This window comes from Mya arenaria, chromosome 6 (assembly GCF_026914265.1).
Source record: "Mya arenaria isolate MELC-2E11 chromosome 6, ASM2691426v1".
Taxonomy (NCBI): Eukaryota; Metazoa; Mollusca; class Bivalvia; order Myida; family Myidae; genus Mya; species Mya arenaria.
This window is the reverse complement of record NC_069127.1, coordinates 37,713,974-37,739,904: the sequence shown is the minus strand read 5'-3', so window position 1 is coordinate 37,739,904 and position 25,931 is coordinate 37,713,974. Positions and strand designations below refer to the sequence as shown.

Genomic DNA, 25,931 nt, shown 5'->3' with positions numbered 1-25,931 from the left:
CTTACGTCGTGTACATGTATTGGCTGCAGACTGGTAGAAGGTAACGACACACTTGCACTCTCCATTTGTGCATGTAGCATAGACGGCTAAACACTGGTTGCTAACTCCAGTATAAAAAGTACATCTTTGTCCAAGGTCCAGCTCTGTATTTATAAGGTTTGTGAGATATCAATTTTGGAACATGATTATTTCAGAAATTTCACATTCTGTGCCTTCATTTTGAATAGACTTAAAGATAAAATGCATTTTATTTTCCTGTGTTCATGTTTTGCTGTATACTGACAGTTGGCAGTGGTATACTGGCATGAGTAACTTATGCAGTACGCGTATCTGCTTAACAGGGGTATAAGACTTTACTTGGAGTGATAAAGCCAGACATACTTATATTAAATCAATGTACACCGGTTGTAGCCAAAAGTACAACAAGTCTTAGTATGCGTCTCTTTAGTAATACTTATACTTTATTTACATGCATTCGTTGCAGTGTTCCAGAAATAACTGTCACACTGTCATTTTACACAGGTTTTGTCAATAATGATAAATGCTAAACATTTGCCAAAACCCAACTCAGAAGAACATGTAGATAAAATATGCTTGTCCCTAGATATTAACAAAGCTAAAATTCATACTATTTTTCAATTGCAGACTGTTTTAGCCACCATAACACTTAGCATAAGTAAATTATTTATAAAACCCATTTTTTGTGGTCATATTTTGGCAGCAGAATGTTTAAGACGATCATTGTGCTAAGTCTTAGTCTGTGTAATTATAGCAAACTGACGTACTTGGTGAACAAACATTTTCTGCAGACTGGTAATAAATCCCATTACACTTGCAAATTCCTCTTGAGCTTCCACCTGTGCAGGCAGCATTGCCGGCGGAACACTGGTTTGTGACTCCGGAATACATATAGCATGATTTACTCAACTTAACCTCTGTACAAAAGTACACCGTAGATAATAACAAATAAGTCAGTACAATATGTTTCTAAACCAACAGATAATGCATAAACGACTAAAATTAAAGTGATTAGTCTGTGAGAATTTATTAGTTATAACACAAATGTCTTACGATGTGTACATGTATTGTCTGCAGATCGGTAATAGCCACTGGAACACTGGCAAGTGTTATTTATGCAGTCAGCATTGTCGGCTGAACACTGATTGGTGACATTTGGGTATGCGGTACATCCTTTTGCAAGGTTCACCCCTGTGATTGATATCATATTTTAATAACTCCTAGACCAAAAGCTATGCTTATGATACTGCTTATCTTTTTAATGGCAAAGGAACCATATCATACTATATATATATAAATATATATATATATATATATATATATATATATATATATATATATATATATATATCCATCGCCAAAGATAGAGCGACGTTTCTTCAGCATTATCTGTAAATGTTTCGCTAATGTATTTCTATAATACAAAAGTCTTACGTGGTATACATGTATTAGCTGCAGACTGGTAGGAGCCACTGGAACATTTGCATGTTTCATCTGTGCATGCAGCATAGACCGCTGAACACTGGTTGCGCACTCCAGTATATAAAGTACATCTCTGTCCAAGGTCAAGCTCTGTATTGATCGAGGTTGTCAGAAATCAGTTTTCGAAAACGATTTTCAAGAAATAGTTAAAATTCTGTAAATACTTCAAATCCTATTATTAAATCAATAGTTTACATCCGTATTGACGATTGTGGGAATGTATCATTTTTTCTGTTTACATGTATTTGCAGTAGACTCGTAGTAGCCACTGGTACACTGGAATAAATTTACTTATGCATGTCGTGTTGCCAGCTGATCAGATCTTTGAGGCAGATTCCGGATTGCACAAGTCTTACATACTTACTCCGTACCTGTATTCAATGCATATGAATGGTAGCAAACATTATATTAAGTTTTTATGTGTGTGTTTATCGGAAACACTACTACTCGGTTTACATTCATTTGCTGTATACTTTCAGAAACCTCCTCTTGCACACTGGCATGTTGCACTGGTGCTAGAGGTTCTGTTGCATGCTGAGAAATTTGCGGGTACCCTACTCAGGAAAAGATAAGATATGTTTGTTCTGGGATATTTCCAAAGCAAACGTTCTTATTCTGTACATTTATTTATTTATTTATAACAGATTTGCTGCAGCCACTAATATACTTAGCCTTATTTACTGTATGAATAGCTAACATTCTTACTCTTTGAACATGTATTTTCTGCAGATTGGTAAAAGTTCCCATAACACTGGCAAATGCCTCTTGTACCTCCACCTATACATGCAGCATTGCCGGCGGAACACTGGTTGGTGACTCCAGGATATAAATAGCATGATCCTCTCAACTTTACCTCTGTACAAAAATTCACAGTATACTATCTCAAAGCAGTACATACTATACGTGTGCGTACCAATGAATAGTACATAGCTAACTAAATTCAAAGTGTTGAATTTGTATAAATTTGGTATTAATAACACAAATGTCTTACGATGTATACATATATTGTCTGCAGATCGGTAATAACCACTGGAACACTGGCAAGTGTTATTTATGCAGTCGGCATAGTCGGCTGAACACTGATTGGTGACGTTTGGGTATGCGGTACATCCTTTTGCAAGGCTCACCCCTGAAGCCGACATAATATTTAAATAGCTTCAAGACCAAAAAATATGATTATGCCATTGTATTCAATTAAATCATGGATAACCGCTGGAACACTGGCAAGTGTTTTTTACGCAGTCAGCATTATCGGCTGAACACTGATTGGTGACATTTGGGTATGATGTACATTCTTTTGCAAGGTTCACCCCTGTGGTTGATATCATATTTTAATAACTCCTAGACCAAAAGCTATGTTTATGACATTGCTTTTCTATTTAATGGCAAAGGAACCATATCATACTATATATACATATATATATATCTATCGCCAAAGATAGAGCGACGTTTCTTCAGCATTATCTGTAAATGTTTCGCTAATGTATTTCTATAATACAAAAGTCTTACGTGGTATACATGTATTAGCTGCAGACTGGTAGGAGCCACTGGAACATTTGCATGTTTCATCTGTGCATGAAGCATAGACCGCTGAACACTGGTTGCGCACTCCAGTATATAAAGTACATCTCTGTCCAAGGTCAAGCTCTGTATTGATCGAGGTTGTCAGAAATCAGTTTTCGAAAACGATTTTCAAGAAATAGTTAAAATTCTGTAAATACTTCAAATCCTATTATTAAATCAATAGTTTACATCCGTATTGACGATTGTGGGAATGTATCATTTTTTCTGTTTACATGTATTTGCAGTAGACTCGTAGTAGCCACTGGTAAACTGGAATAAATTTACTTATGCATGTCGTGTTGCCAGCTGATCAGATCTTTGAGGCAGATTCCGGATTGCACAATTCAGACATTTTTATTCAGAATTTGTATTCAGTGCAGATTAATGGTAGCAAATAAATTATTAAGTTTTAGTTTGTGAATTTAACGGAAACACTACTACTCAGTATACATGCATTTGCTGTAGACTTTCAGAAACCTCCTCTTGCACACTGGCATGTTGCACTGGTGCTGGACGTACTGTTGTATGCTGACAAATATGGCGGTACCCTACTCAGGAATATGTAAATTTAGTGTTTTCTTGGATATTTCCAAACCTTAAGTTCATATTCTGTATATTTACACATCACAGATTGGCTGTAGCCATTTATACGCTTAGCCTTTTTCACTGTATGCATAGCAAATATTCTTACTCTGTGAACATGTATTTTCAGCAGATTGGTAAAAGTTCCCATAACACTGGCAACTGCCGCTTGTACCTCCGCCTATACATGCAGTATTCTCGGCGGAACACCGGTTGGTGACTCCATGATACAAAGAGCATGATCCTCTCAACTTTACCTCTGTACAAAAATTCATAGTTTACTATCTCAAAGCAGTACATACGATATATGTGTGTACCAATGAATAGTACATAGCTAACTAAATTCAAAGTGTTGAATTTGTATAAATTTGGTATTAATAACACAAATGTCTTACGATGTATACATATATTGTCTGCAGATCGGTAATAACCACTGGAACACTGGCAAGTGTTATTTATGCAGTCGGCATAGTCGGCTGAACACTGATTGGTGACGTTTGGGTATGCGGTACATCCTTTTGCAAGGCTCACCCCTGAAGCCGACATAATATTTAAATAGCTTCAAGACCAAAAAATATGATTATGCCATTGTATTCAATTAAATCATGGATAACCGCTGGAACACTGGCAAGTGTTTTTTACGCAGTCAGCATTGTTGGCTGAACACTGATTGCCGACATTTGGGTATGCTGTACATTCTTGTGCAAGGTTCACCCCTGTGGTTGATATCATATTTTAATAACTCCTAGACCAAAAGCTATGTTTATGACATTGCTTTTCTATTTAATGGCAAAGGAACCATATCATACTATATATACATATATATATATCTATCGCCAAAGATAGAGCGACGTTTCTTCAGCATTATCTGTAAATGTTTCGCTAATGTATTTCTATAATACAAAAGTCTTACGTGGTATACATGTATTAGCTGCCGACTGGTAGGAGCCACTGGAACATTTGCATGTTTCATCTGTGCATGAAGCATAGACCGCTGAACACTGGTTGCGCACTCCAGTATATAAAGTACATCTCTGTCCAAGGTCAAGCTCTGTATTGATCGAGGTTGTCAGAAATCAGTTTTCGAAAACGATTTTCAAGAAATAGTTAAAATTCTGTAAATACTTCAAATCCTATTATTAAATCAATAGTTTACATCCGTATTGACGATTGTGGGAATGTATCATTTTTTCTGTTTACATGTATTTGCAGTAGACTCGTAGTAGCCACTGGTAAACTGGAATAAATTTACTTATGCATGTCGTGTTGCCAGCTGATCAGATCTTTGAGGCAGATTCCGGATTGCACAATTCAGACATTTTTATTCAGAATTTGTATTCAGTGCAGATTAATGGTAGCAAATAAATTATTAAGTTTTAGTTTGTGAATTTATCGGAAACACTACTACTCAGTATACATGCATTTGCTGTAGACTTTCAGAAACCTCCTCTTGCACACTGGCATGTTGCACTGGTGCTGGACGTACTGTTGTATGCTGACAAATATGGCGGTACCCTACTCAGGAATATGTAAATTTAGTGTTTTCTTGGATATTTCCAAACCTTAAGTTCATATTCTGTATATTTACACATCACAGATTGGCTGTAGCCATTTATACGCTTAGCCTTTTTCACTGTATGCATAGCAAATATTCTTACTCTGTGAACATGTATTTTCAGCAGATTGGTAAAAGTTCCCATAACACTGGCAACTGCCGCTTGTACCTCCGCCTATACATGCAGTATTCTCGGCGGAACACTGGTTGGTGACTCCATGATACAAAGAGCATGATCCTCTCAACTTTACCTCTGTACAAAATTTCATAGTTTACTATCTCAAAGCAGTACATACGATATATGTGTGTACCAATGAATAGTACATAGCTAACTAAATTCAAAGTGTTGAATTTGTATAAATTTGGTATTAATAACACAAATGTCTTACGATGTATACATATATTGTCTGCAGATCGGTAATAACCACTGGAACACTGGCATGTGTTGTTTACGCAGTCAGCATTGTTGGCTGAACACTGATTGCCGACATTTGGGTATGCTGTACATTCTTGTGCAAGGTTCACCCCTGTGGTTGATATCATATTTTAATAACTCCTAGACCAAAAGCTATGTTTATGACATTGCTTATCTATTTAATGGCAAAGGAACCATATCATAATATATATACATATATATATATATCCATCGCCAAAGATAGAGCGACGTTTCTTCAGCATTATCTGTAAATGTTTCGCTAATGTATTTCTATAATACAAAAGTCTTACGTGGTATACATGTATTAGCTGCAGACTGGTAGGAGCCACTGGAACATTTGCATGTTTCATCTGTGCATGAAGCATATACCGCTGAACACTGGTTGCGCACTCCAGTATATAAAGTACATCTCTGTCCAAGGTCAAGCTCTGTATTGATCGAGGTTGTCAGAAATCAGTTTTCGAAAACGATTTTCAAGAAATAGTTAAAATTCTGTAAATACTTCAAATCCTATTATTAAATCAATAGTTTACATCCGTATTGACGATTGTGGGAATGTATCATTTTTTCTGTTTACATGTATTTGCAGTAGACTCGTAGTAGTCACTGGTAAACTGGAATAAATTTACTTATGCATGTCGTGTTGCCAGCTGATCAGATCTTTGAGGCAGATTCCGGATTGCACAATTACATACTTACTCCGTACCTGTATTCAATGCATAGTAATGGTAGCAAACATTATATTAAGTTTTTATGTGTGTGTTTATCGGACACACTACTACTCGTTTTACATTCATTTGCTACATACTTTCAGAAACCTCCTCTTGCACACTGGCATGTTGCACTGGTGCTAGAGGTTCTGTTGCATGCTGAGAAATTTGCCGGTACCCTACTCAGGAAAAGATAAGATATGTTTGTTCTGGGATATTTCCAAAGCAAAAGTTCTTATTCTGTACATTTATTTATTTATTTATAACAGATTTGCTGCAGCCACTAATATACTTAGCCTTAATTACTGTATGCATAGCTAATATTCTTACTCTTTGAACATGTATTTTCTGCAGATTGGTAAAAGTTCCCATAACACTCGCAACTGCCTCTTGTACCTCCACCTATACATGCAGCAGTGCTGGCGGAACACTGGTTGGTGATTCCAGGATATAAATAGCATGATCCTCTCAACTTTACCTCTGTACAAAAATTCACAGTATACTATCTCAAAGCAGTACATACTATACGTGTGCGTACCAATGAATAGTACACAGCTGACTAAATTCAAAGTGATTAATGTGTACAAATGTGGTAGAAAAAACAGAAATGTCTTACGATATACACATTCATTGTCTGCAGATCGGTAATAGCCACTGGAACACTGGCAAGTGTTATTTATGCAGTCGGCATAGTCGGCTGAACACTGATTGGTGACGTTTGGGTATGCGGTACATCCTTTTGCAAGGCTCACCCCTGAAGCCGAAATAATATTTAAAAAGCTTCAAGACCAAATAATATGATTATGCCATTGTATTCAATTAAATCATGGATAACCGCTGGAACACTGGCAAGTGTTTTTTACGCAGTCAGCATTATCGGCTGAACACTGATTGGTGACATTTGGGTATGCTGTATATGCCTGTGCAAGGTTCACCCCTGTGGTTGATATCATATTTTAATAACTCCTAGACCAAAAGCTATGCTTATGACATTGCTTATCTATTTAATGGCAAAGGAACCATATCATACTATATATACATATATATAAATATCCATCGCCAAAGACAGAGCGACGTTTCTTCAGCATTATCTGTAAATGTTTCGCTAATGTATTTCTATAATACAAAAGTCTTACGTGGTATACATGTATTAGCTGCAGACTGGTAGGAGCTTCTGGAACATTTGCATGTTTCATCTGTGCATGAAGCATAGACCGCTGAACACTGGTTGCGCACTCCAGTATATAAAGTACATCTCTGTCCAAGGTCAAGCTCTGTATTGATCGAGGTTGTCAGAAATCAGTTTTCGAAAACGATTTTCAAGAAATAGTTAAAATTCTGTAAATACTTCAAATCCTATTATTAAATCAATAGTTTACATCCGTATTGACGATTGTGGGAATGTATCATTTTTTCTGTTTACATGTATTTGCAGTAGACTCGTAGTAGTCACTGGTAAACTGGAATAAATTTACTTATGCATGTCGTGTTGCCAGCTGATCAGATCTTTGAGGCAGATTCCGGATTGCACAATTACATACTTACTCCGTACCTGTATTCAATGCATAGTAATGGTAGCAAACATTATATTAAGTTTTTATGTGTGTGTTTATCGGACACACTACTACTCGTTTTACATTCATTTGCTACATACTTTCAGAAACCTCCTCTTGCACACCGGCATGTTGCACTGGTGCTAGAGGTTCTGTTGCATGCTGAGAAATTTGCCGGTACCCTACTCAGGAAAAGATAAGATATGTTTGTTCTGGGGTATTTCCAAAGCAAAAGTTCTTATTCTGTACATTTATTTATTTATTTATAACAGATTTGCTGCAGCCACTAATATACTTAGCCTTAATTACTGTATGCATAGCTAATATTCTTACTCTTTGAACATGTATTTTCTGCAGATTGGTAAAAGTTCCCATAACACTCGCAACTGCCTCTTGTACCTCCACCTATACATGCAGCATTGCTGGCGGAACACTGGTTGGTGATTCCAGGATATAAATAGCATGATCCTCTCAACTTTACCTCTGTACAAAAATTCACAGTATACTATCTCAAAGCAGTACATACTATACGTGTGCGTACCAATGAATAGTACACAGCTGACTAAATTCAATGTGATTAATGTGTACAAATGTGGTAGAAAAAACAGAAATGTCTTACGATATACACATTCATTGTCTGCAGATCGGTAATAGCCACTGGAACACTGGCAAGTGTTATTTATGCAGTCGGCATAGTCGGCTGAACACTGATTGGTGACGTTTGAGTATGCGGTACATCCTTTTGCAAGGCTCACCCCTGAAGCCGAAATAATATTTAAAAAGCTTCAAGACCAAATAATATGATTATGCCATTGTATTCAATTAAATCATGGATAACCGCTGGAACACTGGCAAGTGTTTTTTACGCAGTCAGCATTATCGGCTGAACACTGATTGGTGACATTTGGGTATGCTGTATATGCCTGTGCAAGGTTCACCCCTGTGGTTGATATCATATTTTAATAACTCCTAGACCAAAAGCTATGCTTATGACATTGCTTATCTATTTAATGGCAAAGGAACCATATCATACTATATATATATATATATAAATATCCATCGCCAAAGATAGAGCGACGTTTCTTCAGCATTATCTGTAAATGTTTCGCTAATGTATTTCTATAATACAAAAGTCTTACGTGGTATACATGTATTAGCTGCAGACTGGTAGGAGCCACTGGAACATTTGCATGTTTCATCTGTGCATGAAGCATAGACCGCTGAACACTGGTTGCGCACTCCAGTATATAAAGTACATCTCTGTCCAAGGTCAAGCTCTGTATTGATCGATATTGTCAGAAATCAGTTCTCGAAGACAATTTTCAAGAAATAGTTAAAATTCTGTAAATACTTCAAATCATATTATTAAATCAATAGTTTACATCCGTATTGATGATTGTGGGAATGTATCATTTTTTCTGTTTACATGTATTTGCAGTAGACTCGTAGTAGCCACTGGTAAACTGGAATAAATTTACTTATGCATGTCGTGTTGCCAGCTGATCAAATCTTTGAGGCAGATTCCGGAGTGCACAAGTCTTACATACTTACTCCGTACCTGTATTCAATGCATATTAATGGTAGCAAACATTATATTAAGTTTTTATTTGTGTGTTTATCGGAAACACTACTACTCGGTTTACATTCATTTGCTACATACTTTCAGAAACCTCCTCTTGCACACTGGCATGTTGCACTGGTGCTAGAGGTTCTGTTGCATGCTGAGAAATTTGCCGGTACCCTACTCAGGAAAAGATAAGATATATTTGTTCTGGGATATTTCCAAAGCAAAAGTTCTTATTCTGTACATTTATTTACTTATTTATAACAGATTTGCTGCAGCCACTAATATACTTAGCCTTATTTACTGTATGAATAGCTAACATTCTTACTCTTTGAACATGCATTTTCTGCTGATTGGTAAAAGTTTCCATAACACTCGCAACTGCCTCTTGTACCTCCACCTATACATGCAGCATTGCCGGCGGAACACTGGTTGGTGACTCCAGGATATAAATAGCATGATCCTCTCAACTTTACCTCTGTACAAAAATTCACAGTATACTATCTCAAAGCTGTTCATACTATTCGTGTGCGTACCAATGAATAGTACACAGCTGACAAAATTCAAAGTGATTAATGTATACAAATGTGGTAGAACAAACAGAAATGTCTTACGATGTACACATTTATTGTCTGCAGATCGGTAATAGCCACTGGAACACTGGCAAGTGTTATTTATGCAGTCAGCATAGTCAGCTAAACACTGATTGGTGACGTTTGGGTATGCGGTACATCCTTTTGCAAGGCTCACCCCTGAAGCCGAAATCAAATGGTAATAGATCTAAAATCAAAGGCTATCTTATTCATTTATCTACGGTTAACTATTTAATAGCAAACAAAATATATCTAATTATGTACATAATTCATATATAGTATCCATTGTCAAGGAATAAGCTACGTTTCTTATGCATTATCTGTACATGTTTCACTGATGTGGTTCTTTTGCATGAATATCTTACGTTGTGTACATGTATTGGCTGCAGACTGGTAGAAGGTACCGACACACTTGCACTCGCCATTTGTGCATGTAGAATATACAGCTAAACACTGATTGCTAACTCCAGTATAAAAGGTACATCTTTGTCCAAGGTCAAGCTCTGTATTTATAAGGTTTGTAAGATATCAATTTTGGAAATTTGTTGTTTGAGAAATTTCACATTCTGTGACTTCTCCAAACATTTTCAATAGACATATAGTTTAAATCCATATTTATTGTTTTCAAATGCATTTGCTTTTCCCGAATTCATTTTTTTTTTTGCTGTAGACTGACAGTTGGCAGTGGTATACTGGCATGAGTAACTTATGCAGTACGCGTACCTGCTTTACAGTAATTTAAGGTTTTCATCGAAGCTTTAAGCCAGATATTCTTATATTAACAAAGTTAAAATCCATACTCTTTATCGATTGCAGACTGTTTATAGCCACAATAACACTTAGCATAAGTTAATTATTTATAAAACACATTTATTTTCTATGGTCATATTTTGGCAGCAGAATGTTTAAGACGATCATTGTGCTAAGTCTTAGTCCGTGTAATTATAGCAAACTGACGTACTTGGTGAACAAACATTTTCTGCAGACTGGTAATAAATCCCATTACACTTGCAAATTCCTCTTGCGCTTCCACCTTTGCAGGCAGCATTGCCGGCGGAACACTGGTTTGTGACTCCGGAATACATATAGCATGATTTACTCAACTCAACCTTTGTATGAAAATACACCGTAGATAATGACAAATCAGTCAATACAATGTGTATCTAAACCAACAGATAATGCATAAACGACTAAAATTAAAGTGATAAGTATGTGCGAATGTTTTAGTAATAACACAAGTGTCTTACGATGTGTACATGTATTGTCTGCAGATCGGTAATAGTCACTGGAACACTGGCAAGTGTTATTTATGCAGTCAGCGTTGTCGGCTGAACACTGATTGGTGACATTTGAATATGCCATACATTCTTGTGCAAGGTTAACACCTGTAGTTAATATTATATTTTGGTAACGTTTAGATAAATAAAACATTGTAAGAGCATGTGAATTAAGTTAATAGTAGTCCAAAAAAACTGTATGTTCACTTCACAGCCAAGGATTAATTTATGTTTCTGCAGAAGTCTTACGCCGTAAACATGTATTGGCCGCAGACTGGTAGTAACCACTAGAACACTTGCAAGTTCCATCTGTGCATGAAGCACCGCCGGCTGCACACTGGTTAGCGACTCCAGAGTAGCATCCTTGTCCAAGATCGACCTCTGTATTGATAGTAGTGCAATATTAATTGTCAAACGCGAACGTTTTAGTATAAGATACCATTTATATAAATATTCTTAGTCTTAGTAAAAATCCATATTGATGAGTTTAGTCTGTCTAGCTAGAAGATAGTTAATTAAAATAGAAGGCAGCATGTCTTCGAAAGTCGATATTTTGTTGTTTTTTCTTATTCTATGCAATACAGTTTGAACTAGAGAGCTGCATGGCTTATACAAACGCACATTTGTTGTTTCTGTTTTCAATGAAATATAATAAGACATAACTCGACAATTGTTAAAATTGTTATGCTTTTGTTTACAGACTCTGTCGAAATATGTACTATGTAACACGTGCATAGCACAAACAAGAAGCATATAGGTCGGCATGTTACTTTACCAATAGTGCTATCCATGTGAAGGTTGGATAAGGAAATGCTCAATAAAAAGGGTATTGTTTTTGAAAATTTAAGGCCAAAGAAATCATATGCTATTTGTGGTTTAAAGTGTGGTATATTTTATAGACATGCAAAATCGTTTTCCCAAATCGTTTATGCCAAGTTTGTTAGCGTAAATATTTCCCTTTTTTATATAGCTTACACCACCTGTACTAGAGACCATCATGCAGAAACAAATCAAGAGACTGGCCACCCAAATTAACAGTTTAACTAAAGAGAAGAATAATGATAACTAAATAAAGGTTTATTGGAGAATATAATCATGATACTAAACCCATATGGCATAAAAATTGCCGTCAATACAAAATTTAATGTAATTCATACTCTTTGAACATGTTGTTTGTTTTGGTTCTTGGTAGTGCGTATTGGAATCACAAACACAACTGCTCCTTTCACAAAACTCTCCAGTACCAGTACAGTCGCGATTACCAATGCAGGTTTCACCAATTCCATAACTGCTCTTTGTAAGTGATACCAAGATCACAAACTGAAAGCAATAAGTGTTAATTCATTGTAGTGAAATAGTGTAAACCGGGCTAGTGTGAAGAGTAGACAGTGAAGAGTGTATAGGGAATTGTGATTAAAGGGTCCCACCAATATGTTCCAATAATACTAAAAAAACGATTACATTTTTAAAGATAGGATCTTTCGTTTTAAGCGCATAGGATTTCGTCTTTGACCGATGAAGAGTCTAAAATCAACTATCGGAAAAGTTTCCGCGAAATCGCTGACTGTTGTAAGATGGTCTACGATGCTTTAATAGATCAAACGCATGTATCGCTACAGAACTTTTCTTCATGAATTTTGTTAGTAGTTTTCTGTGGACATATTTTTCTAAACACTGAATGTTGAACTGACCGTTCGTATGAGCGTTTTGAGTGTGCATTTGGAAGGTTATGTTCACCAGTATGTGCAGACGGTTGTAAGTCAATCCTTTTTAGAAAAAGGTTGTTCGTCCGTGTGTGTGGACTGGGTTTACTAAGAGTGTAAGTACGTCTTTTTGAAGAGATTGGACATTCAGTCGCGTTTAAGTTGCATTATTTACTTATGCATTATACTATTATTGATCGCTGTGTTATTTGAATAAACTGTTGTTTGACATCGTTAATATTGCCTTGAGTATATCATATGCGATATAATAAGTGTTTAAACTGTATGTGCTGTTAGGTTGTGACATGGCTATATGTTCTTTGTTGTATTGTGTTACAATTAATATTGTTATTTGATATATTGGTATCTTTCATACGCATATTTTTCTTTTTGTCAAGAAAATAGTGTATTGGTGTATTTGTGATTCAGCGATTTGATCAAGTCAGTTCAATAAATGAAAAGTGTGTTAATCTAAGTGCCATTGAAGTCAATATTGACATTTACCAATTAAAGTGATTTTAAGTGTGAATTGAATGCAGTGGGAATAAAGAAAGAAATAATGCCTAATTATATATCTGCAAATGAGTCAAAGAAAGTTCAAGGGGAACGTCAGATACAATTGGACTGAATGAAAAAGACATTAAGAAAGGAAAGACAGTTTTAAAACTTAATCTGTTTAGGTAACAAGATCACTCTTAGATTTGTCGACTTAATTAATGGATTTGCGGATATTGCTGTACCACTGAACAACCTGTTGATAGATACTCGACAAAGAAGACGATTGCAAAACCTACACCATTTCTTGGGAGCAGTCTTAGCAGGATGCGTTTGATGTATTGAAGAAAAGGTTGGTCAACCTACCAATTCAGTGAGAAGATTTATCCAGCACATTAGCTGGAATTTTGGGCTCTTAAATGGGCGGTTATAGAGACGTTAATGACTTCCACTTTACCGACTAGAGCATCTCACAGCGGTATCGTCGTTGATGACCCCAAAAGTACCTACAATTAATGCCCATGTAAACTATTGTATATATAAAGTCGATGATATTGCGGTTCAATTTTAAACAGCAACATGCTAGTTTTATTATGGCCAGTTACCTTTGTAACTTCTAGCTTTATATGCATTTTTCCGATGGAAAAAATGCAATGGTGGATGATAATGACGGACTATTTGTGTTTGCATTTTAAATTTCTTAAAATATATGTATTGTATAATACTTGATGTCCAAGTTTCACTTTTTCATCGCTCTTATTAGATTTAACAGCGTCATGGATAGTATTACAGTATTTGTGTTGTTTCTTCTTATAAAGAAAATATTTACACAATGACAAAGTTATACATCTTTATTCCTACTTATTTTATTATTTTTTTTGTGGACAAACGCAATGCAGATTGTATTTCAATCCAAGCAGGACGGTCTGCACGAAATACAACTAAGGTATGTTGTTTAACATTGTATAAGGGGTATAGTTATTAAAAATTAAGCAACTTTTTAAACTTAGAACAGTATTTGATTTTATTTAAAACATTCTCGTGTATATATAAAAATACCTTTTCATACCAGAAAATACTTATGTATACTTATGTTGTTTCCCTATATTAGACAACCGGGAAATGAATTTGGCTTATCTTTAAAATATCATAACTTATTGCATTAGTAAATGGCAGGAAAGGTACAAAATGAATCTATGAGGTAAAATATATATAAGATAGAAGGTAGAATATATAAGGTAGCAAAGAAAACATCACTTAAACAGCTAATAATCTCAACCATTGAACTATGATCACTAAAAACATTCAAGTTATGCGTTATGAAGTTGTCGCTCAGGCCCCAATTTCTCGAAACTTCTTATAATAAGTCCCTTATGACAGGATTAAGCTAATCTTACTATTTTTGTTGTTCTATAAAATGCGTTATATTGATTTCTTCAAGAATATTTAGAAATTATGTACGAATAATCTGAATGATTATCAGAATAATCCATTTTTCATTTATCAAAATCCATTTTCAGTTGTATTTTGACTAATTGAAATAAGCGACTTAAGCCTGTTAAGCTTAAGAAGTTTCGAAAAATTGGGACCTGATCCGGGGTTCAAAATCGAAATATTTTGATTCACTTCGAAACTCGAATCCAGTAAACTTAGTTATAGGGATTGATGGAAAATCATTTATCATAGCAGTTAAATCGCGAGGCATTTCCCAACTACACTCACTAGGTGGTCAGTGCAATGCAGACGATAAAGGCAAGGCTCATAATCTCAATGATTATTTTGTCATTCAGACCTACGTTGACGATTCAATTACATCAATTTGATTTAATTATTGATGATGCTAAACTTGATTCGATTGTTATTACACCTTCCGAAGTTAAAGGTTCTATAAGTAGTCTCTCGGTTGGTAAATTTGGGCCTGATGGCACTGCTTATCATATTCTACTTGAAGCTTCTTCAGAACTTGGCCAACCTTTATTTGATTCGTTCAATGCTTCGTTAACTTCTTATATTGTTATTTCTAATTGGAAATATTTTAAATGTTTCCGCTGTCTTTATAAAAGGGGGATCCCTATAACCCATCAAATAATCGTCCTAACTCTCTTTTATATACTATGGCGAAAGTCTTTACATTTCACTGACCGTTCCAAGGCGGTACCTAACAATCCTTGATAAACATACCCATTTATATATATAGTATGAATGCACTGTGGTGTTTGTGGAGATTTGTGCTGTTCTTCCATGTTTCTTGTTTGTGATTTTTTGTTTTTATATGTTCTATGTCTTTGGCGTTTACCCAGTGCCATTAAACCGGGGTTATGGTTAAACGTTTTGCTGCTGAGCTTGTTTCTGTAGCTGTTCGCATGAATTTTGAGAGAATTTATTTAAACATGTACTCAACTTTCTCCGTGAAATATGTTTCTTTACCCGATTCCAATCCGGCTTCCTGTCAGATGATTCCACTATTTTACAGCTTTCCCACCTCTATAATAGTTGTTGACAAGTTCTCGACATTAGTCTTGACTTTTTTTATAAGCAAAGCTTGGTTAGTGGTCTTCTTTATAAACTCGAAAAAGCAGGCATATTTGGTCGCTTATTGTCTTGTTTTCCCAAGTACATAGAAAATATGCGTCAGTGTGTGGTATTTCCGGGAGCAACGTCAGCATTAAAATCAATCAAACCTGGAGCTCAATGCTGTGCTCTCTTTTTTATTTCTTGTTTAAATTAACGAGCTAGATTCAAAGATCACATTTTTCTAATAATACAAGTATCTTTGTTACTGTGGATTGCCCCAAGACTGGAGCTTTTTAACTACAGGCAGACATCAAACAATATATATTTCTTAGCTGATAAGTAGTTTGTTAAGTTTAATCCTAATAAATTTGAATCAATGGTCATATCTCGGAAAAGGAACAAACCCATTAACCGTCGTGTGCATGTTTGGCACTGATATCCCGTTTGTAATATCTTACAAACACCTGGTTACTTTTCTTTCTGATGAAGGCAATTGGCATACTTATATTAACTATATTAGAGAAAAAGCTTGGTCTAGGATTAACATTATGTAACGTCCTCGCTATCAACTTGATAGGAGGTCTCTGTGGGTTATTTATCTTTCTTTCTTCAAGCCAATCTCGGAATATGCGAACATCATTTTGAAATATTGTTTACAGAATGAATAAAATCAAAACGAATGCGAACGTTATTGGTTGTATTCACCTTGTTTCTCCCCGAATGCTACGAATGGAATCTATCTTAGAGAGGCTAGATACAAGGCGATAAAAACACAAGCATCTGCTCTTCTACAAAATGAACACTGGTATCTCTGACATAACATACCGAAAAACGGAAACACATGTACAATCTAGAGAAAAGGATCGGAAGATAAATATATCTTTAAATGTTATTCTCCAAACCTTCAAAATATAGTTAGTGACGGAGATTTGTACAGCTTACAAACAGATGACATTTTGAATTGATTAAGGAAGTGGTATTTAAGTAAATTGTAAAATAAGTTTTATTATTCACAGACAACGTACACAGTACAGTAGATAAAAGTAAAACTGTTTTGTGTTATTAACATTGTTAAAATATATAAACGCTGGTGAATAAAATATGTTTAGATTAAATTTCAATTTAAGTTAAGATATTTTTAAAACCATACTGATTGAGTTTGAAAATCCGAACAGTTTTGACAGTCTTTTAACCATATCTTTGCGAGTTTTGGTTCTAGTAACTTCAAACTTGGCATTAATAATGTTTGGTTCAAAGCTCAGCCTCTGCTGAAGTACACATTCACAAAATATTTTGATTCATAAACACAAAACGTTCATTTCAAGCACAGTAAATTACCATTCAATTTGTGAAATTGAGTATGTAAATCCCGATCACTTTTAAAATTATATTTTATCTAAAAATAGATTGCTATTCCGTCATAGTTTGTTTTCATTTCTAATCAAACACACAATGGAAATTGGAATCAACTCGAACAGAATCTAATCTTAGACAATTTGAGTTGTGTCCCTTGCTTTGAAAATCTAAGAACATTCCTTACCCATGATATTGATTGCAATGTAAAATCTGTGACGTCATTCCCACGCGTGCTGCATATTTACATTTCACCTGATTAGGAGTTTGACAGGGATTTATAAGAAAATACTCAGATAAACCTGCCGAAAATTCGGAGATCATCGAATTATTGATCGAGGTAAACAAACGCGTGATTTAAAAGGTGTTCGGTATTTATAGACTGCTCGGATTTACAAACTCAACCAGTAATGTTTTCATCAGCATGAAGGAAATATCAGAACGCTTAATATATATCTTAAAAAAGAAAGAAGATAGACATACCAGTATATCACATATTTCCAGTATTAAAATTATTCTAGTATGATTTTATTTAAAATATAGTTACGGTAGAAAACGTTACAATCTAAAGCTATTATTAAACCGTGGCACTGTTGGAACTTTTATCTTTTACAAAGAAATGTGTTTTTTTTTAATTCTAGGAACAATAAGTCAAGCCTGAAAATATCATCTCCAGACCCTAGCAAAACAAACATACTAACTATGACAATATTTCGAAAGGAAAACACTTTTTTCTTTTTACAAAATATGCTGTAGCAAAGGCTGTATTTAATAACAATCCCGAAAAAGATGAAGCAGAGTTTCTTCACAGCGTTCCCAAAAAGAACATAGCATATCATCAATTAATTTCGTTTTATATAGCTTAACGATTGCGTTGGTAGTTTTCTGGGAACTATTCTTGCTTGTAACAATTGAATATATGAGTCTCTTGTGCAGTAGAATGCATAGCTATATGCAATTTTCAATTTTATATTGATATTTTCATAATTGTTCTTAATGACAACTGTTACATATTATGATAGCATGAAGTTATCAGTCATCTGACATTGGTTTATTGGTGGATGATTTCTAAATTTATGTCTCAATTATTCTTGTTACAGCAAAACACAATGTTATTTATGGTTTATTTATAGCTTGCAAAGACCCAAAACAGCATAAATTGTTTTCCTTATTTCTTACAAATAGCCAAAACATTGTACAAAATGAGTACTGCCGCTCCCAAGGGCACAACCTCACAAAATGAGCCAATCTTCGCTAAATGAATCAATCATCGCAAAATGAGTAAATCATCGTAAAAACACTACGAGGCGAGGGAAGTCGCAATGTATACAGCTTCAATACAGACGTTACAGTGTGATTTGAAGGTACATGCACCGAAACCTTATCCTAATGCTTTTCAGGAATGTCAAAGGCAAGAGATCAATTGCTGAATTATGGGAATACAACCGTATGTGATACTTTCCAGCGCAATCAGTTAAACCAGATGATTATCGAAAAAGATACATGAAGATTCATGAATAACTTTTTGCTTTGTTTCATTTTTCACGAGACATATTCTTACACGTCTCCAGAGCTGCCGAGGTCAATTATATCGCATTTTTGCACTGGTATCAGCGATGAAAAGTTGTCCGAGGATGACTTATCTGCTGTCCGACGCTCACGGCGATAACAGCGCCCGCCAAGAAAACATGACTACGCTAATAGGGTATTATGTTTGTAAATGCTACTGCTGATGATGAAGATGTCTCTTTAAGTGGTGAATTGTGTTTGCATATTAAGTTCATTTAGTTGGTTTTTAAATATATTGTTTTTAATTTAGTTGATCGAGCTCAAAGATATGTAAGTTTTGGAATCGTACATGGTTTTGTTTGTTTTTTAAACTTACACGCCGATTTAACCATTACATTTATGCTTGACTCGTCTATATTTTTTTCAAATGTCGGGATGACTTTTCCGAAAAGGGGGAATGTTCCATTGCGTGTTGTTTTACTGTTATATAATGTTTATATTATAATCCTGCTTTTAAACCAACATTTGGCAACAGTTTATACATAACATTAAACAGTAAATCTTGTTTTGTTGTTCGTTAATTACTTTGTTGCAATTATCTAAAAACTAATTATTTGACGGTGTGTGAATACAGATATACGCCAATTTTGTGTTAGTGATGCGGCTGAATCTGCTCAAAACTGTGAGAATAATACCATGGGAAGTCCGTGATCTCCATCTCGACGACATAACGCTGATAAGATGGCCAGTTTTTGAGAACTTAGAGATGGTGAAAGACCCGCATTCCATCAGAACTATCCATGAGGCGTTATGGACATAACCTCGATGTAAGATAATCATGTCTAATGGCATCAAAGTAAATGAATACTCGGAACTTGTGCTATTATGGTATATATGAAGACAACGCTATGAATTGAAGGCTATTTCGTCATTTGTTACGCCGACGCAGATGGCACGTCCGTTTCATCTTTTCTACATTCAAAATTGCTGGGTCCAAAACGTAATTAATGATTGGCTTTCATTGTTACTGATCAAGGGCTATGACTAATATATTAATAAATGTGTTGACTAATATTTCGAAAATATCATTTTATTTTCTTATAACCCTTTCAAAAACATGATCTTTTATTTTCCTAGTTTCCTTTATTTATGTCAATATGTTTTGTTTGGTGAATTTTAAACCTAGATTAACAATTAGATATGATCTGGATTTAACCATTCATTTACCATGTTACAAAAGAGTTTTGAGTCCTACGTTAAGGAAGAAAACACATGAGTATTTGAGACATTGATGTGTAACTTTAAAGACAATTGCTCACAGATTTTATATCGGCAAGTTTTTTATGTTGTTACAATTGAGTGAGTTAATTTACTAACCATTATGAACAATTACCATACAGCAATTGAATTATTCAGTTTTTAATAGCGTTATTAACACTTTTGAGAATTTAGAGCCTTCTATGTCATTTATATCTGACTCGTGTGGATTATTTCCTAACATCAAATTATGTACATACCATTGTAAATATATTTCCTGACATCCCCTATTAAAATATTATCCTATATATCTCAAGCTGTGTATAACTTGCTTCATGTAAATAACAACAGGTGTTTGTAGTTGCGCGCTTATAAATATTTACCGTTTTCCAGCAATTTGTTATCATCACAGAATCCATAGCCTTTTCACAGTATCACTTAATTCATCGTAGTGAGTTAAAGAATCGATTCCTTGAATAAAATACATTCACGTTACTAAAAACGAAATGGCTAACTTCCGCATTACTTTAATCTTTTGTCAACTGAACAATTTTTATGAAACAAGAAGAAGGAAAATAATTACAAATCAGGTAATCAGTCACGTATGTATACGGAATGCATTTGTAATATATTACTGAAGCTACCTGATGGTATTGTAAGATTAAAGACAATAGGTTACTTTAAAACTCTTCGAACAAAATGCATTTAATTTGCTAGTTATTGGAAGGAAATGCAAATAGAACACGATGAATATGAAAGATGTATATCCCTTGAAACAAATGGCAAGTTTCTTTAATTATTTTCAATTTATTGTTTTAATCATAGCATTTTTGGATATTTTCCTTTTTTAAATTTAAACTGACTTGCGTTTCAGTTCATGCAATTACAAAATAAAATGCACATACCTCCTAAACAATCAAATGAAAAAGAAGTTGATATATATTGAACGTTTATTATAATATCCGACTACAGATAATTTGTAGAAAGTTTTCGTTTTATTGTTCTGACTTTCACTGAAAATATTATATCAGTTTATTGTTATGTTAGAATAATGTCTAGATCTATTTCAGAAGCACACGAAGCATCCCAGTTATTTCATTGACTCCATGTTGACGTTGACCCGAGCGTGAAAGATGAATTGTCAAGTTCAGCCTCTCATTATTCATCTTGCCGAGATAAGGTGTATGTATGCTGTACATACGTATACGCTGCATTTAATGTTCTAGCCTTTTGAGACTTTCCATTTCTTTTTGTAAACCAAATAATGTTATTCGGACATTATGTAATTTTTCAACAATAAGTAATAAATTTCATAAAACATTACCCACCATAAAGTCTGGTTAAATTGTGAACAAAATGTGTAAACAATTTTAAATTTTGTGTACTTGCAAAGATATTTTAAACCAAAAAAAAATCATTTCTGAGAGAGGGGTGCAAGTCAAAAGGTTACGCCCCCTAAGTTACGTCTCATTTAACGTTAAATGCTTGATCCTCACCTTGAACTCTTTGTTTTAAGTGGATGCTTATTATAACGTAATGTAAAGCTAACACCCATTCAATGTGTTGAAGTTGGCAGAGACTTTCAAACTTATTTTCGTTGAACGTATGTATAATGAAGATTGAGATATCCATGATGGCGTTCAATATGGCCGCCTAAATATCTTATTGAGTATTTTCTGTCTCTAAATATGGCACCCATTTAAATATGTATATGATGTAAATTGCATTAAAATTATGAAGAACTGGACTGACCTAAGAATAGACCCTCTGAGGTTTACGTATCTATGAAAATGTTTGACTGTAGTCGCAAAAGGAAATATTCAGACCCGCAGACCAGCAAGGGTTTGTGTAGTAGCCTTATGTAGTTATTTATGCCGAGTGTTTGCTTTACACATCATGGACTTATTTGCATCTGTACTTGTGTCTGTTTCGAACTGAGATGGATGTAGAAGAATGCCTTATGGAGAGCCCTGTGGTATGTATGACACTATATTAGCCGGTATAAGAACACTAACACATTAGGTTTTAAAACATTGGATAACCTTAAAAAATGATACTTTCGTCTGGAAGGGCGTACATGAAAAAATATAATTTATATGCAGCTTGTTAAGCACTGTATTGTCTAAAGTAGGTACATGGTATTTGGTAATTTAACTCGTTTATATGGTAATTAAGAACTTGTCAGTAGTGTGTGTGTTGAATGAATCATGAGACATAACGATGAAGATCATATTACTGACGTATGATATCAGTAGCTGTATGTAATGCAAATTTTATTCAAATAACGATATTGTGTTGCAGTAGTTTAAAGTTACACTCTTATTCAAAATCAATACATACGCAAGTAAACCAACATACATTTTGAGTGATACACCCTCAACTACTATCTTAATAATGCATTTAAGGAAAATATTAATCACCATTAACAATATTATAACCGTGAATTAAATAGCTGAACAAGCAAAAATATTAAATGAATGCTTTAAGATTTACTGCGGTCTACTATGGTCTCATTAGGTAGCAATACTTTGTTTTATGCTCATTTCTTTTAAATTAAACTCGGTATCCTTCATAAGCATCGTTGTTTTTGACATTTGTTTTTGGTATATTCAAACAATTGTATTAAATCTGTTTAATCTTATTATGGAGTAATAGCGCATCTTTAAGGAAAATAATAAAGGTATATTTGTCTTTCAAAATAAATTAATAACAGAAAACATTTAAACTGCATAAAATCATTTGTTCCATTCTAGACAAATGCAATCATAATGTATGTTAAGTGGAAAAATTCCAAAGTGTCAGCTGAATTTGGAGTGCGATAGCCTTTTGGATGCGATATTGTATTTGTTGGTCCACACCACTATTTTGGATTGTGGACCACTTTCATACTTTGCAGAACATTTTGATATACCATTGCGTGTTACTTCTTCCTTTTTTGATCTGTTTGTGACTCTATATTATTAATAGTCATTGCAATAATTATTGATGATTATAAGCATGATATGAAAATATGATCATAATTATTTTCAACATCAGAGACTTAAAATAGAATTGACAACATATACCTTATGCATGTTTACCAAAATAAATCTAGCAAGATTATTTACTTTTTTTTATTTGTTCAATCTATTTCTTAGTTGAAAACTAGCGTTTAAAAATGATTCTTATCTAGATTTTCGTGGGCCATTTCGCTCTATATATACTAACGGTGCGTATATATTTATTATTAAAATTGCGGATAAATGCAGATTTATGATTTGTGTATGAATAAAACATCAATTAAATTTGATATATACGTGTTTGAAATTTAAGCTGACATGTAACATTGGAAAATATATAATGGTTATTCGTTTTGTGTATCTGTGATAGGTTCAATGTTCTTTTCGTTTACTTACCACGGATTTTACAGATGACCTTTTTATCGTGAGTGTTTGCCATGCCGATTAAAATTTGTAATTATTTTGAAAGCGAAATTGTAAGTATAAGCTGATTGATATTCGAAATCAATGGCGTATCGTACTGCAAATATTCAGAATGGATTGAAGCTGTTTTGTTTCAAATGTTTCTGTTTCTAAGGAATTCCCTGTATAAAAATAGAACCCGGAAGTGAAATTGTTGCAGCAGACGACTGTCAAAATGTAAAAGTGTAAACAAAGCCCAAGACGGCCAAATTTTACGCAGCAGGATTACCTCCACCTGGCTCAGGTCATGGGGAAGAGCATCCTGAATTAAAGATGCCTTTTTACAGGGTTGCAAAGCATAGGTAAGGTTAAACATTGTTAATTAAGTCATTAAGGAAGCACACCTCTAATGAAAACCTCCACTTAAAACTCTTCAATTTTAATTCTTTAGCCTATGTTGTTAAGCACAGGACAACACATTTTTTGAGGTTTTCAAGGTAGTGGTTCGAATCCAGCCAGAAGCACGATTTATTTGTTTCTTCTTCTTTGCTTTCATAAGCTAACCTTTTTACAGAAGTTTTTATTGTATTTTCAGTAAAAGGTAATTAAATACATTTCTACACATAAATACTAGCTTGTGTGAAGATTTTATATCTTGAGGGCATGGCTGAAATAGGTAGTTGGGGATTACAAACATTTTTTTTAATGAGACGGTAAAACATTTTGTTTTTTGGCATTATGTTCCCAAAAGATTATAGATAATTATTAATAAAGAACAGGTCAAGAGAATTTGAAGAACTTGTTGATTTTGCTTTTAAACGATTATGTTCCAATTTTACGCGGTCAAAACTGTATGTTGAAATTGAAATACCATATGGCTATTTCAGTATAGTATGACTCTAGCTATTAGTGGTGTGATCAAATATGTATTATTTCTGAAAGCAAATATGTTTTATGTTACTCTGATACAAAATTATTACCAAAATGTTGAAAAATAAATGGAATAAAGGATGTTTCTTGTCTCTCTGGTGATGTCGTGTTATCGACAATTCTGAAATGGGGGTAGGGTAATTCAAATTTAAATAAAATTGTTATTTGATAGTAAATTTCTTTTAAATTTTGTTTTTGAATCCAGGAAATAATACACATTTAGAAATTATCAAGCTGATCACAGTTTGAAATCGTGGTTATTAGGGGTTCGCTACCTTAAATTTGAACTTTTCACAAGCAACAAGTTGGGCAGGTTCCTGTACCAACCATACTACAAACTTCCTACAGTTTGGGAACTGCATGAGCAACATACATGGCTCCTCAAACAGCAAAGGCAACTATTTGTCAGAGGCAATATATTAACTTCCGGTTAAATAGTAAGAAAACAACGGTTAAGACAGTCAACACATGTGTTCAACCGCATCTGTAAAATAAATGTTTGGGTACTTTGTCAAAAAGAAAAAAATCTTTGTATTTGCCTATTCATTTACCTGTCAAGAGTATTTACATAGGTAAATATTTCATGTATTTTGAAGGAATGATGCAGGCAAAGTTCAATGCATCTGTATCTGAGCAACGGGATGCATACAACTTGGAAAAAGGGGGACAATCTGTGCGCCCTCCACAGGTCAATTTATGCTGACCACCAAAGGTCACAAGCCATGACAGGTAGGATATCTGAGATATATTTCATTAAATAATACCATCTGAAAATAAATTTATTTCACTTTGAAAAAAAAGTCAATTAAAATTACCGTCATAACCATTATTGAAGCATGACGCCCAAAGTATCAAAGAAAGGACCTTAGAATTGGAAATGTACTAGAGCACGAGGATATAAGTATATATAAAGTCAAAACTGGCTATGTCGAAGTCTGTTATATCGATGTTCTGGTAGGGTCTTGACTATGCATACTCCTTTGCCCCCGTGCGTACAATGCGATTCCGTCATCGGAAAAAGCAAGGCTTAAACTTCGAAACAGTATTAAAAATAAGAGGCTTAACTTAAAGGGGTATGTTACACTGACTCTGTGGTTTGTCAGAACTCTGTTTCCTTTTGACATACATATACATCATTGGATTTATTTGCTTAATCAGGTATATGATTTATAGTTAACTGATTTATCTAATAAATAAAGAAACATAAGTCGCAACATTTGCGTTTTTTGCCGATTCAAAATGACGGTCTTCCCCGGGAGAATATAGAAGACGTGTACCAAGCCATTTGAGCGGTGGCGTATTTGGTGGATGGACGCGACCTTGGGGGTTGACCGTCCAGCTGACCCCGGGGTCTCTAGCGGAATCAATTACCCTTTCAAGCAAAGCCCTTTAACCAAACAAACGACACTGTCCCTTTTAATGGTCATGCCAGGGTC

The 25,931-nt window shown here is 34.5% G+C and overlaps 1 protein-coding gene across 1 annotated transcript in view; it reads right to left on the bottom strand.

The window, feature by feature from the left end:
- LOC128237767 (fibrillin-1-like) overlaps positions 1–20,656 on the bottom strand; it is a 42,850-nt gene extending 22,194 nt beyond the window's left edge. The window contains exons 1-25 of the mRNA XM_052953353.1: positions 20,548–20,656; positions 12,491–12,653; positions 11,583–11,714; positions 11,018–11,441; positions 10,422–10,559; positions 10,078–10,215; positions 9,792–9,941; positions 9,039–9,176; positions 8,519–8,656; positions 8,233–8,382; positions 7,483–7,620; positions 6,963–7,100; positions 5,927–6,064; positions 5,590–5,727; positions 5,304–5,453; positions 4,559–4,696; positions 4,041–4,178; positions 3,755–3,904; positions 3,010–3,147; positions 2,492–2,629; positions 2,206–2,355; positions 1,453–1,590; positions 1,072–1,209; positions 786–935; positions 6–143 (exon numbers count right to left, since the gene is read on the bottom strand). Of these exons, the coding sequence (XP_052809313.1) occupies positions 6–143; positions 786–935; positions 1,072–1,209; positions 1,453–1,590; positions 2,206–2,355; positions 2,492–2,629; positions 3,010–3,147; positions 3,755–3,904; positions 4,041–4,178; positions 4,559–4,696; positions 5,304–5,453; positions 5,590–5,727; positions 5,927–6,064; positions 6,963–7,100; positions 7,483–7,620; positions 8,233–8,382; positions 8,519–8,656; positions 9,039–9,176; positions 9,792–9,941; positions 10,078–10,215; positions 10,422–10,559; positions 11,018–11,141 (3,094 nt within the window). The 5' untranslated portion in view covers positions 11,142–11,441; positions 11,583–11,714; positions 12,491–12,653; positions 20,548–20,656. The remainder of the gene's footprint in view (positions 1–5; positions 144–785; positions 936–1,071; positions 1,210–1,452; positions 1,591–2,205; positions 2,356–2,491; positions 2,630–3,009; positions 3,148–3,754; positions 3,905–4,040; positions 4,179–4,558; positions 4,697–5,303; positions 5,454–5,589; positions 5,728–5,926; positions 6,065–6,962; positions 7,101–7,482; positions 7,621–8,232; positions 8,383–8,518; positions 8,657–9,038; positions 9,177–9,791; positions 9,942–10,077; positions 10,216–10,421; positions 10,560–11,017; positions 11,442–11,582; positions 11,715–12,490; positions 12,654–20,547) is intronic.
- Between the last annotated feature and the right edge of the window lie 5,275 nt (positions 20,657–25,931).